The sequence below is a fragment of the Sphaerodactylus townsendi genome, linkage group LG15 (genome assembly GCF_021028975.2).
Source record: "Sphaerodactylus townsendi isolate TG3544 linkage group LG15, MPM_Stown_v2.3, whole genome shotgun sequence".
Lineage (NCBI taxonomy): Eukaryota > Metazoa > Chordata > Lepidosauria > Squamata > Sphaerodactylidae > Sphaerodactylus > Sphaerodactylus townsendi.
The window spans coordinates 8,722,890-8,735,596 of NC_059439.1; the positions used below are offsets into that span (position 1 = coordinate 8,722,890).

At 43.8% G+C, this 12,707-nt stretch overlaps 1 protein-coding gene across 3 annotated transcripts in view; it reads right to left on the reverse strand.

The window, feature by feature from the left end:
* Positions 1-1,185: 1,185 nt before the first annotated feature.
* SMARCE1 (SWI/SNF related, matrix associated, actin dependent regulator of chromatin, subfamily e, member 1) overlaps positions 1,186-12,707 on the reverse strand; it is a 45,830-nt gene continuing 34,308 nt past the window's right edge. For all 3 annotated transcript variants that reach the window (XM_048517139.1, XM_048517138.1, XM_048517140.1), the window contains 4 exons: positions 10,226-10,398; positions 6,461-6,562; positions 3,416-3,626; positions 1,186-2,919 (listed from right to left, as the gene is read on the reverse strand). In XM_048517139.1, the coding sequence (XP_048373096.1) occupies positions 2,708-2,919; positions 3,416-3,626; positions 6,461-6,562; positions 10,226-10,398 (698 nt within the window). In that variant the 3' untranslated portion in view covers positions 1,186-2,707. The remainder of the gene's footprint in view (positions 2,920-3,415; positions 3,627-6,460; positions 6,563-10,225; positions 10,399-12,707) is intronic.

A 12,707-nucleotide genomic window follows, 5' to 3' on the forward strand; every position in this document is an offset into this window, starting at 1 on the left:
CTAGCCTAAAAACTGCGCCCCCTGCCCGCCGACAAAGTAAAAACCCTAAAATATTTTTTAAAATATACCTCACTCATGTATAAATTGAGGGGGGCTTTTTCAGCACAAAAAATGTGCTGAAAAATTCAACTTATATGCGAGTATATACGGTAGTTTGGAGTCCTCTGGTTTCTCTTCAGCTATCTTTTGCCTTTTACTAGGACATTTGATTTTCAGGAGTCGAGCTATATTCTGAGAAATCCTAACGTTGTGAAAATATTTTATTGTTGGAACACCAACTGTTTTCTTCTGGTTGTTGTGGGTTTTCTGGGCTGTGTGGCCATGGTCTGGTAGATCTTATTCCTAACGTTTTGCCTGCTTCTGTGGCTGACATCTTCAGAGGTGTATTACAGAGAGAAGTGTGTTACACACAGTGTCAGTGATACACCTTTGAAGATGCCAGCCACAGATGCAGGCAAAACGTTAGGAACAAGATCTATCAGACCACGGCCACACAGCCCGGAAAACCCACCACAACCAGTTGAGAATCTGGCTGTGAAAGCCTTCGACAATACATTGTTTTCTTCTGGTTTTTGCTGCTTTGTTCCTGGAGAACTTGATCAGGCCAATCAAGAGTCACTGAGTGAATGACATCATGATGCCAGCGAGTTCGTCAGTTTTGATTGAGTTGGCAAGAACAGATGCAGCCAATGAGTGCAGAAGAAGATCTAATGAATAGGTGGTGTTATAAGACTCATCAAAACAATAATGGAAAGGGCTTTTTCATACCATGGGAATGTTCTTAAGATAAAGTAAGCAGTCTTGGTGCAGAGGGTTAATACTGATGCTCATCTGCACCCCAGCTGAGTTATGTGGATACATCTTTTAGCACAGACTTGGGTTTCTACACTGCAACCACTAGTTGAACCAGACATACATACATATACATTCACACACCATTTATACATACACATACAGAAAGGTATACAGCACCACTTTCTTTATGGGAAAACAGGGCCTCTCTGTTGAACCAGAATTGTCAGTTAGAACTGTGTCTGGAATACTGCACATAACCCCCTTGCACGGACGCACGCACACACGCACCATACATACATAAATATAAATACAGAAAGGTATACAGCACCACTTTCTTTGTGGGAAAGAAGGGCTTCCCAGTGTGTTCAGGAGTCAACTATAATTATCCAATTTTCTCAAAACATGTACTAGTTTATTATGTCAAAAGCATTTAAAACTAGAATGAAGTGTCCTTTAAAAAACAATAACACAAAACCATAAACCAAGATGGAACAGGAGGCATGCGTTGCCTTCACTTCAAGTTACAATAAAAAAAAATTAGGGAGACATCTGTCTAACTTGCCCAGAAGAGGAATTTTCAGACAGGTTGTTTTTAAAAAAGAAAAACAAATAATTGGGACGTGGAAAGAGATCTGAAAAACTCATGTCGACTCAGGTTTGTTGACTGATGCAAACTGTTTGCAGGGTACTTTTGGAGTGAGGCACAGCTCAAGAGAGTTAAGAGAGGTGCTTCAAGTAACCTATTCTGGTTTGTGTTTCATCACACCTCTGCGTCAGATCATTCTTGACAAAAGGATCAAAGAGCACCAGAAGGGGGGAAAAAGAACCCTTCAAGAGAATGATCCCACAGTGCTCCAAAACAGCCCCAAGACACAATGGTATCACATCATGCAATCGTATTTGGGGCAGGAATGCCCTACAGAGTCATGGCTGTTGTGATAATAAACGGCATGCCCTTCTGTTTCCTTGTCCAACAGACAGCGGCAGGAGACAAAATGGGAGTTTTGTCCTCCAAGGCTAAATTAACCTTTGACAGAGACTTGGAATTTACATTGTCAGTGTTTGGTTTCAAGATCCAAGCATTTCTTTTTTCATACCTAACAATGCAATTTGTGTTTTTTTCTTTAATAATGGAAGAGGGAATGTTAACAGCAAAGTATCCATATTATGGTCCTCACTCTATCTTTGCATGCTGTTTCCTGTGAAATAAATTATAACACCAAGGCATTACTATGTTTTCATTTTTTAAAAAAATCTTGCATTTTAGGAACATGTGATAGGAAGATATTTTGAGGGAGCAGAAGGTGGAGAAGAGAAACGCAAGCCAGAGGATTTTTCAACAATCTTTGAAGACTCAGTATTTTGATTTCGAATCTAGTAGAAAATAAAAATACACAATAATAATTCTGTACCGTGGAAGTGGTATTTTTCAGACAACCAATCTTCTTTTATACTTTACGGGAACGGCACTTTGGAATACAACTGCAGTTTGGAATATTAAGTCCATAGCATGAAACACACATCCGTGTTGAGAGATGTGGAAAAAAATGGGATAATTAATTTTCAGAAAACTTGCTCTTCAACAAATGACTGGAAGGATGGTATGAGAAATTCAGATGATTTTTAAGTCCTCCCTGGGAAAAAGGAGGCAAAAATTTTATTTTAAAAAGGCAGACACAATGTGTTTCCTTAGAGCTGCTCTTATCTTTAAAAATGAACTAGAACTGGGATCTTTCCCATGCCTTTGGCTATTGCTTGTCCCGGGGAATTTGAACCTGGGGGACTGAGCACTTATTATGGTAGGTGGGGACCAATATACAGAATATCCACGAACACTCCCCCTCACTCCTCAAAAGAGCATTTTCCCAATCACTTTACAAAGAGAGATAAGCAACAATAACAGGCTCTCTGCTCATTCTTTCTTTTCACTCTCTTCTGGAGCGATCGGATCAGCAGGGGGCTCTTCCACCACTGCGCTGTTGCTCTCTGACCCCGTATTGCTGTCACTGGTTCCTTCCTCCGCTATGCTTTCCACTCCCTCCTGGCCACTCTCCTTATCTTCTGGAGTGGACGTTCCTTCTCCGTTCTGCTGGGTCTCAATCGCTTCCTCTGGAGGAGGCTCCTCTGTAAGAGAGACATTTTATCTTGGTCAATGTGCTAAACATCTGTATTGTGTTAAACATCTGCATTGTTGCTGCATGTACTATCCTTTGGGCTTGGGGGGTGGGCAGACTGGCAAGGAGGAAATGGGGAGAGGGTTCTTTTTTCTTTTGCTGAAAAGTCACAGTTGACTTATGGTGACCCCGTAGTCTTTTCAAGGCAAGACCTTTTGGGAGGTGGTTTGCCATTGCCTGCCTCACACCCCTGGCATTTTTGGTGGTTTCCCATCCAAATACTTGCCAAGGTCAAGGCTGAGGGTGTGTGACTCAAGGTCACCCAGCAAGTTTCCATGGCAGAGTGGGAATTCGAACCTGGGTCTCCCACATCCTAGTCCAGGCAGCTAGGAGGGCCACCTTAACATTACACCATGCTGGCTCTCAGAGTGTTCATAGTTACCTCTAACGGATGTGGGCTTTAACCTTTTTTTCCAATCTGCAGCTCAACTTGGGAAAAGGGTTACCTGTCTCCATGGAAGTATTTCCTTCTTCCTTCTTCTCCTCGGCCTTGCTCGCTGCTGGCTCTTCCTCGGCGCTAGCACTGTTCTGACTGCGTTCGGCCTGCTCCACTGCTTCTTTCTCCCGTTCCTCCTGCCGCTTGCGGGCCTGTTCCTCTGCTTGGGCAATTTCTGCGGCAATTTTTTCCATGTCCACCTCGACCTTCAGGCTACACAGCTAAAAGTGAGAACAGAGAGAAGCCCTGTCAGTTCAGAACCCAAAGCTCTGGCTGAGTTGCTCTGCCTTCCTGTCTGAGAGCTCCTGTCGCTCCTGTGCCTTGAAGCTGCCGGGGGAGCCACTCTCTCTGTCTCTCTCCAGCCCAAGGTCTAGCTAACCACTTTGCCAAAATCCTAGGAGCCAGCAGACACTACCAATGATCCACCCTCTAAGCACTCTTGTTGCACAGGCTGTGAAGATAATATATATGAGGCACTTTGACCATTGTATGGTACTGCATGGATGCCAACATGTTATTAAAGAGACTGGCTGCAGATACTGTTTGTACAGCTACAACCTGCTTTCCACATTAAAAGTCACAATTCCCTAGTTTCTAACAAAATACAAAATACCCAGTCAGTGATGTGAAATGTGTGATTGTTTTCTAGGATGTCACAGAGGGGTTAAAGGTGTAGGACTGAAGCAATGGTCAATACTTTTCAGCAAGCCATTCACAAACTTAACTGGTTCTGGTCAGGGAAGACACCAGAGAGAACAGGTCAAGCCAAGTTTTTATGATTTGGTGGCATGGGAACTTCTTTGAATGAAGCAGAACGCAATTAGGTAAGCCCCTACTGCAGCATTTCATTTATTTAGTACATTTTAATTCTGCTTTTTTTCCAAGAAACTCAGCGTAGCATACTGCTTCTCCCATCCCCCACTTTCTCCTCATAGCCAGCACCCTCTGAGGTACACGTGACTGAGGATCTGTGACTGGACCAAGGTTATCCAACAAGTGGGTCACTGAAACTATCTGGTCTACCAGATAGTTGTAAAGAAATGAAAATGTGTTCTTAAAACATATACATTCTTATGTGGATGAGGACACAATGCTAAAGAGACTGGTGAGGTAAGTTTACAGTGATCTATCAGCTAACCAATGAAAAAATGAATCCTAGCTTCAACTAGCTGTTTGGTTAGAGGTGTTAAGATAGCTCTTCTTTAATTTTCCTGCTTGGACACTTTTGAAGTGAATGGCCAAAAACAGGCTTGGAGGAGAAACTTTCAGCCTCCAGACTGAACTTCTCAGACTGGTGGAGAAGCTATACAACTGCTAGCGGACTTGGAGTTATCCATCAAGACACTGATATCGAAGGTAAGTGTCATGAGCCAGACCCTGGGAGTTGAGGAATCTGACGTGGAGCCTGAAGGCACTGTGGATCAGGAGCTGCAGGCGACAGAGCCAGCTCCAAGCCCTTCCCTGCCAGCTGAGGTAGAGCCAGCAACAAAGCCTGATGCCCTGCAGGTAGGAGGGCCATCAGTTACCTCAGATTGGCTGAGTAATGAGCCAGCTCCATGAAGAAGGCAAAGACAAAGGCAGCAGCTACATGCTGAAAGGAGAAGTGCTTGGATTGCTGCTAGGTATGGCAGATGGCTCTGTGAATTGGAGGCATTTGCATCTGAGGAGGACTGAGTCCTTGCAGGATCACAGCCTCATTAGCCAAGATCTCCTATATAAACCCTGTCTTGGGCTTGGCTCTGCCTGGGTGCAACGAGTGTGTTTCACTGGAAAGCTCCATGCACCAGGTTCCCTGCTCCACACCTTGTACCTCCGTGCCTACCTGCTTGAACTCCTGGACTTGCTTGACTCTGAACTGACTACACATTTGCTTGCCACCTGCTCTAGTGAGGGTGGGAAGTAAACAAAACACACACACACAACTAGTCCCACTGGGTTCTATGCAAAACCTAGGTGTGTGTAAATAAGCTAGAGACCAAGAGGGTGGTTGTGACTATACCAACTTCAGCTCTATTAGTGACCTTTGAAACTATTTGACCCTGAGGTCACATTTGGAATTCTGACACAGAGTAGTCGCAACAAAATGGCTGCCATAAAATGCCCATCATAGGAAGTGGGAAAAACCACAAAATTATTGACACAGCTTAACTTCAGTAACATGATAATAGATCCTTGCGCTGTGGTCTTGCTGCTACCAAAGCAACATTTTTCAAAAAATCTGCACAGCCAATCAAATCTCCAATAGCCAATCAGAAGCCTTGCTGGGCAAAAGCCCTATCTGGCCCACCCACTTCCTAAAAACACCTGGCAGGCCCTGTAACAGGTGTTGATGGGCACCAGGGTGTCCACAGGAACACATATGACCTCTGCCTGAGAAGACAGGCTGGTGGCAGCTTTGTGGTTTGCTCTATCCAAACTTTTGATTAACCAGATCAGGAGGGGCTTTTGCAGGAGTCTGGAACTGCTTCTCTGCCATATTCCTCCCTTTGCTTTTCTAAAAAAAAAACAAATTCAGAGCAGCTAACGATGACGAAATGGTGCAGCTCAGACACAGCCTTTCCACACTCACTGAGAATGGGGTCTCAGCAGCAAAAGACGCCTTCTGCATTCTGTGGCTTCTGGACTTTGGGACCAAGAACAGCATATAGCCACACCTTCAGTCTCAAGTGTGGGCAGAGAAAAATCTCTCAATGGACTAGAGATGTTAAGAACATGGCAAGATTCCAGCACACTCGATCGTCAGCCCTACAGAACCATGTGTCACACCCAGTGGTGGGATCCAAAAATTTTAATAACAGGTTCCGATGGTGGTGGGATTCAAACAGTGGTGCCGCCGCACACACGCACCTCCCTATTTGGCAGGGAGGTTGCTTTAGTAACCCCTTCTCGGCACTCAGAAAAAATTAGTAACCACTTCTAGAGAAGTGGTGAGAACTGGTTGGATCCCACCTCTGGTCACACCACACACAGGTCCATGCACGCGGAATTAATAAGAAGAGATCAAGAATCCACTGGATTCCATGCTAGATGCAGAAAATACTTTGCAGAACCGTACCCTCTTGAGCTCGTTGTTAAAGGATTCTGTGCTTTCCAAGAACTTCCTTTTCTTGTCCTGGTGACGTTCTTCTATTTGCAGGAGCTCAGCTTCCAGCTTCCGCTGGAGGACAAAAAGAAAAATGGCAAGGTGAAGGGAATGTGAACTTGTAACAAGGATGTCAGAACAAATGAATAGATGTTACCAGACTCGGGGAGGGGAAACTGCAGGTTCCTAAGAGCAAAAAAAAAAAAGGACTTAAGAAATAAGGTGATAAAATCATATCCCCAATACAAAGAAGATGGCTTTAAACTAGTTCAATCAGAAAAAAAAATCTCTATTAATTGCAGATTTCTGTGACTGCTGAGAACTCCTTAGACGATCAAACTCCTCGCAGAATCACATATCCAAGGATTTATTTGGGAGTTAACCCTGACTACTCGTTTACGTTTGAAATGTAATTAGATACACCTTTAATTTCTGCTAAATTAATTTTCACAGCATGCTGGTACTAAATGCTTCATACATAGGATTAGTCTGCTAAGAAGAAGAAGAAGAGTTTGGATTTATACCCCACCTTTCTCTCGTGTAAGGAGATTCAAGGTGGCTTACAAGCTCCTTTTTCCCTTCCTCTCCCCACAACAGACACCTTGTGAAGTAGGTGGGGCTGAGGGAGTTCCGAAGAACTGTGACTAGTCCAAGGTCACCCAGCGGAAATGTAGGAGTGCAGAAACACATCTGGTTCGCCAGATAAGCCTTCGTTACTCAGGTGGAGGAGTGGGGAATCAAACCCAGTTCGCCAGATTAGAAACACATCTGGTTCGCCAGATAAGCCTTCGTTACTCAGGTGGAGGAGTGGGGAATCAAACCCAGTTCGCCAGATTAGAATCCCCTTGCACTTAACCACTATACCACACTGGCTCTTAGAAGATGTACATTTATTTATTAAAATATTGTTCTCCTGCCTTTCCTCTCAAAATGCTCAAGGTGGCTCAAAAACACACACCTAGGCAGCTAAAAACTGTAGGACAGTTTAAGACTAGGGGATTCATATCTGCCCTTGATGGGACCAGAAGAGTACAGAAGAATAAGCTATGCAATTTCTACTGCATCAAGCAACTAAGGAAGTCAAAGGACACATATTGAGAAACAGGTTCTGGCATTTACATACTAATGAAAAGATGCACCAACGCCTTTGAAAGAAGCAGCTCCCCATTTCACCCAGTACCAGAGTTGCATTGTTATGACAGAGAACGGCATGTACAGGTATTTTTGGAGAGTCAGCCCACACCTTTATTATATCTGATCTACAAACAGATTCCACAAGATTCATCTGAAGCAGTGAATATTGGACCTCGCCCCTTACCCTTCCCCGAAGTCAGGGGAAGGTCAGTTCTGTAGACAAAATAAAGTGAAATCAAACACCTAACATGTGCATTCAAATCCAGAAGGTGACTTCATGAACATCCTGAGGCTGAGTGACTGACACCTGGACTTGTTGCTGATACACGGCAGGGTATTTTTGTGCACTTGAAAAGAGTTGTAGCACTAAGGGGACAAGAATCAACAGCATGTGTATGCGTGGAAGGAATGCACCCAGACTAGTTAAAAACTCCAAATCTACTGACATGAAAAATGGAATAGCTCAGTGGTACGGTCTGTGCCAACTGTTGTTGAAAGACAGGTGATGCCAACAACTTCAGCAAATTTTGTCTCACTAGCTGTCACAGGGGTCGGCAACCTGCCTCAGATATGGTGCTTGTATTGCAGATGGAGCAGCTGCTGCTGCAGAGAGCGGAAGATACAAATGTGCTAGTAGCAGGGGTCTGCAACCTGAGGCTCTCCAGATGTTCGTGGACTACAATTTCCATCTGCCCCAATTGGCCATGCTGGCAGGGGCTGATGGGATTTGTAGTCCATGAACATCTGGAGAGCCTCAGGTTGCAGACCCCTGCTACTAGCACATTCGTGTCTTCCGCTCTCTGCAGCACCAGATGCAATACAAGCGCCATATCTGGGGCACCCACTGGAATGGACACCTCCTCATCCAACAGACATACTGTCAATAGAGAACTCAATGAAGGGGTTCTCTCAACTGGCAACATATTCCTGATCAGACTCTCCAGCTCCCCTTGGCCTTTCCCAGATGCTTAGTCGTCGTCTTCTTCAAAGGTAGTTTCGAGCTACTCCTTGGAACCAATGAGAAGTCTGCGAATCTGACTGGGATCCAGCTGGAACCACTGTGGCCGCTTTCTTTTCTGCTGAGTCGGACTTAGCACCTTCTGCTCTGGCTCAAACTCCCATCTCCTGCACCACCGACAGCAACTTCTCATACAGGGCCGCTTTCCAATTAGAAGTCCTGGCCTCTTTCGTGCTTGCTGTAAATGTCTGGCAAATTTTACAGGCTGAGACATTATGGCTTGCTCCAAGGCACAGTAAACAGAGGGCATGTTTATCCATGTGGGTTATTTTTGCCCAACACAAAGTATGTTTTTTAAACAACCCCGACTGGGTCTGCCAACCACCACCACCACCACTGGAGTAGGGAGAAATAGTCAACAAAACTCCTTCACGAAGAACGTAGCTCAAGTGAACTTTCCCCCTTGGCAACGATGAAGAAACTGAGGCAGAGGGCATCGGGCTGCTGCTCTTGTTCAGTTTGGAGGGAATGCGAGCACGCAGCCAACAGCCGTAAGAGTGACCTCTAACATTAAAGCTCAAGGACTTTCACCATGGCTGCACGAGCACAGTCCCAATGTGGGATTGCACGGAAGACTGAGGATGAACAAACAGAGTTATAAACAGAGTCATGAGGGGAACAAACAGAGTCATGAGGGGAACAAACAGAGTTATAATTGTATTGTTGAAGGCTTTCACAGCCGGATTCAACTGGTTGTTGTGGGCTTTACAAGCTGTGTGGCCACGGTCTGGTAGATCTTGTTCCCAACATTTCGGCAGCATCTGTGACTGGCATCTTCAGAGGTATATTACAGAGGGAAGTCTGTTACTGGACAGACTTCTCTCTGTGATACACCTCTGAAGATGCCAGCCCCAGATGCAGGTGAAACGTTAGGAACAAGATCTACCAGACCACGGCCACACAGCCCGGAAAACCCTCAACCAGAGTTATAATTGCTTTTCAACAATTGTGCGTCTTCTGATGTCCTTTTTGATCCGACATGGTTGTCCTTTCCCCTTCTCCCTCAAACCACACTGGCATGTTTCCTTGCAGACTGGGTAATAAGCAGCTTATTGTCCTACCTTGCAGGGAGAAAAAAGATCAAAAGGAGCTGGGCAGTGGATGCACCAAAGCCTCAAAGGAAAAGTGAAAGTTTAATAGATAACTTAGCCCTCTCCAACCAGATTGCAAAAATTAAGGTACACCTGCTAAAACAGCATAGGGTGAAAAGCTTGCAGTTTTCTTTCATATTGTGTATATTTACAATTTTGCTTGTACAAAAAACTAAAGCATTTATAATGTTTAAATTCTATAAATATGTCAAACATTGCAATTTACATGTAAGTAAGTTATAAATGGTGATTCTGTGTCTCCAGACTTTCCAGAAATTTTACGTCTCGAGTTCAGCAATCAGGGTTCCAAAGAGCCAGCCAGATCACTGGGCACCTGAAGGCAGTTTGAATAAAAATATCTTCCATCCATTCCAGAAAAATGTCAGTAGAAACTTCTGTAGAAAGTTACGGCAGACAGGCAGCTCCACCTCTACACTAAGTATTCTACCCAAAGATGACACACATATTAATAGTCTTCAGTTATCTAGACTTTACCTGATGAACCATCAAAGACTGGACCTGTCTTTTGAGAACTTGCATCCGTGCTGTGGTAACCACTGATCGGACGTCAGGCACGACGCTTTCACTCAGGATCTCACTAATCAAGCGGTGGTTTCTTTGGAAACGGGCTGTAGCCGTGTGTTTCATAGAAAACCCATCGTCATAATCTGAAACAAATGCAGCAAGTTAGAGAAGGTGTACAAGCTTTGTGCATGCTGTTCCCATGACTTAGTTTAGAGGGAAGACTGGCCACGTTGACCTTAACCTTCCGTTCCTACTCTTCCTCTCACTACAACGCTGTTACTGGGGAGTTTCAAGCACTCTAAAATTTTGAATCTTAGAAACAAAACTAAAAAAGTATACGCTTAAAATACACATTTGAGAAATTTTAAAATGCCATTCACTCCAGTGTTTAATTTTATCCTGCACATTCTCCAAAGAGCTCAGGATTCTTTCCAGAGTAGCATGGGCAAGAACAATTGACCTGAAGTTACCCAGTGAACTTCAAGCCAAACAGCATTTTGAACCAGGCCCAGTCCACCACTGTGGCCACTATGTTACACTGAGGTCACAAAAATCAGAATTCCCCTTGGCTGAGAATGTACTTTTCTTTGGCAATGAACTTTTCTTTTACAGCGGACAGTCAAACATATAAGGGGGTAAGTCCTCCAGTATTAGAAAGCCACAGATACAAAAGTGTTGATGTTTTGGCATTTGACAACAGTGTCCAGCTAACACAGCTGTTGACATTATTTGAAAGTGTAAAGACGAGAAGGCCGCTCTAAGATTTTGATTTGACTTCCAGACTTTAATAGCGAAAGGTCTTCATGTTTGAAGCCTTAAATCTTGTACAATCCCACATAAGAGTTCTGTGTTCCAGGTAAAAGGGAGCCTCTGGGATCTTCTGGCAGTTACCATGGAATCTCTGTTTTTCCAGTATGCTAATTCTCACTTTATAGTAAGCGGAGATTTTCATGCCAGAATAGGGTAGGTTTTTATAGATGTAAGAAAGGGAATGAACTCCCAGACTGCTGTTATTGTTTCTCCCTTAGATTATTCATCACAGGATGTTATTATTAAGAAGTCTGGTCTTAAATTTCTGGATCTGCTCTTATCCATTAGTTTATGTTTCACATGTAATGTAACTGCAGGTACTTTAACTTGTATTTCAGTTCATCAGGCTAGTAAAATTAATTACATTGCCCTATCACATAGGGTAGATGCCACATACCAAAAAGTTTTGACTGATTGCGCCTTTATGGCTCCAGTTTCAGAAATTGTACATTTAGACTTCTGAAGTGAGTTCAACCTTAAAATGCTTCTATGCATGCAAATTAGCTTTCATTTGAAAACAGATGCTAAAACAAAGAACACTGAAATTTAAATTTTAAAAGAATTTTGAAAATGTATTAGTTTCTCATATAAATTCACTGATAAATGCATTATTCCAAGCTGAATACATATGTACAACAGCTTCGCTTGCAAAGCTCAACCCCACTATTAGTCAATTTAATTTGTTACTTTGAAAGTAAAAAAAGTTAGGGCGTTTCTCTAAGCTTACCCAAAATCTCCCTCTCTAATTAATACAAGTTGTAGTTCTGTTTTACTTTTCAACATTCTATAGAAGTTTAATTACATATCCTAATGTTTTATATGCTCCAGTAACTGAATAGTCAGACACATTGAAAACATGTTTGAAAGAGAGATTATTTTAAAACTGAAGTAAAAATAATCAGTTTTGCTAACAGATTCTGCTGTTCATGCTCAGGTGGAAGTGACAGGCTCAAACAATAAAGTGCCGTCAAGTAGCAACTGACTTTTGATGACCCCTTAATCAGGTTTTCAAGGGAAGGATGAGCAGAGGTGGTTTTGCCATTGCTTTCCTCTGCATACCAACCCGTTGGTGATTCCCATCCAATAGGCCTGGCTCTAACTTTACCTTTAAGCCAAGAACCTAATCCATAAGAGAGATAGCACCCCTGTTCTGAACAGGCTGGATTCTGGATTAAGTTTCTGGCCCTTGACAAAACCATTACTGCTTCCAATAACTCTTTCAGAACATTCACTGTCTCATTTGAAAAAGAGATGAGATGGATTTCATTACGATGTTAATGACCTTGCTCCAGTCCCTAGATGACTTTTCACGGCAGTTTTATGCAGATGCTGAATAGTCTGGAGGTCTGAATAAAACCCCGTAAGACTCCCCAGCACAACTGTTATTTCCTAGCACCACCTTCTGGTCCCACTGAGCCGGTTTGGGACAGGGTTTCCAGGGCATGGTATCCAGACACCCATCCTCCCAACCACTCTGGCCTTTTCCGGCACAGCGGAAAGGGCGCCTCTCCACCGGCAGAAATTATGCCTCTTCTGCATCTCCCCCCACCACTCACCTCGCCTCTTCTGCGTTCCCCCCCCACTCACCTCGTCCTCCAGTGTCGGTCTGGAGGGCTGCAGGGACCCACCCATGCTGCCCTCT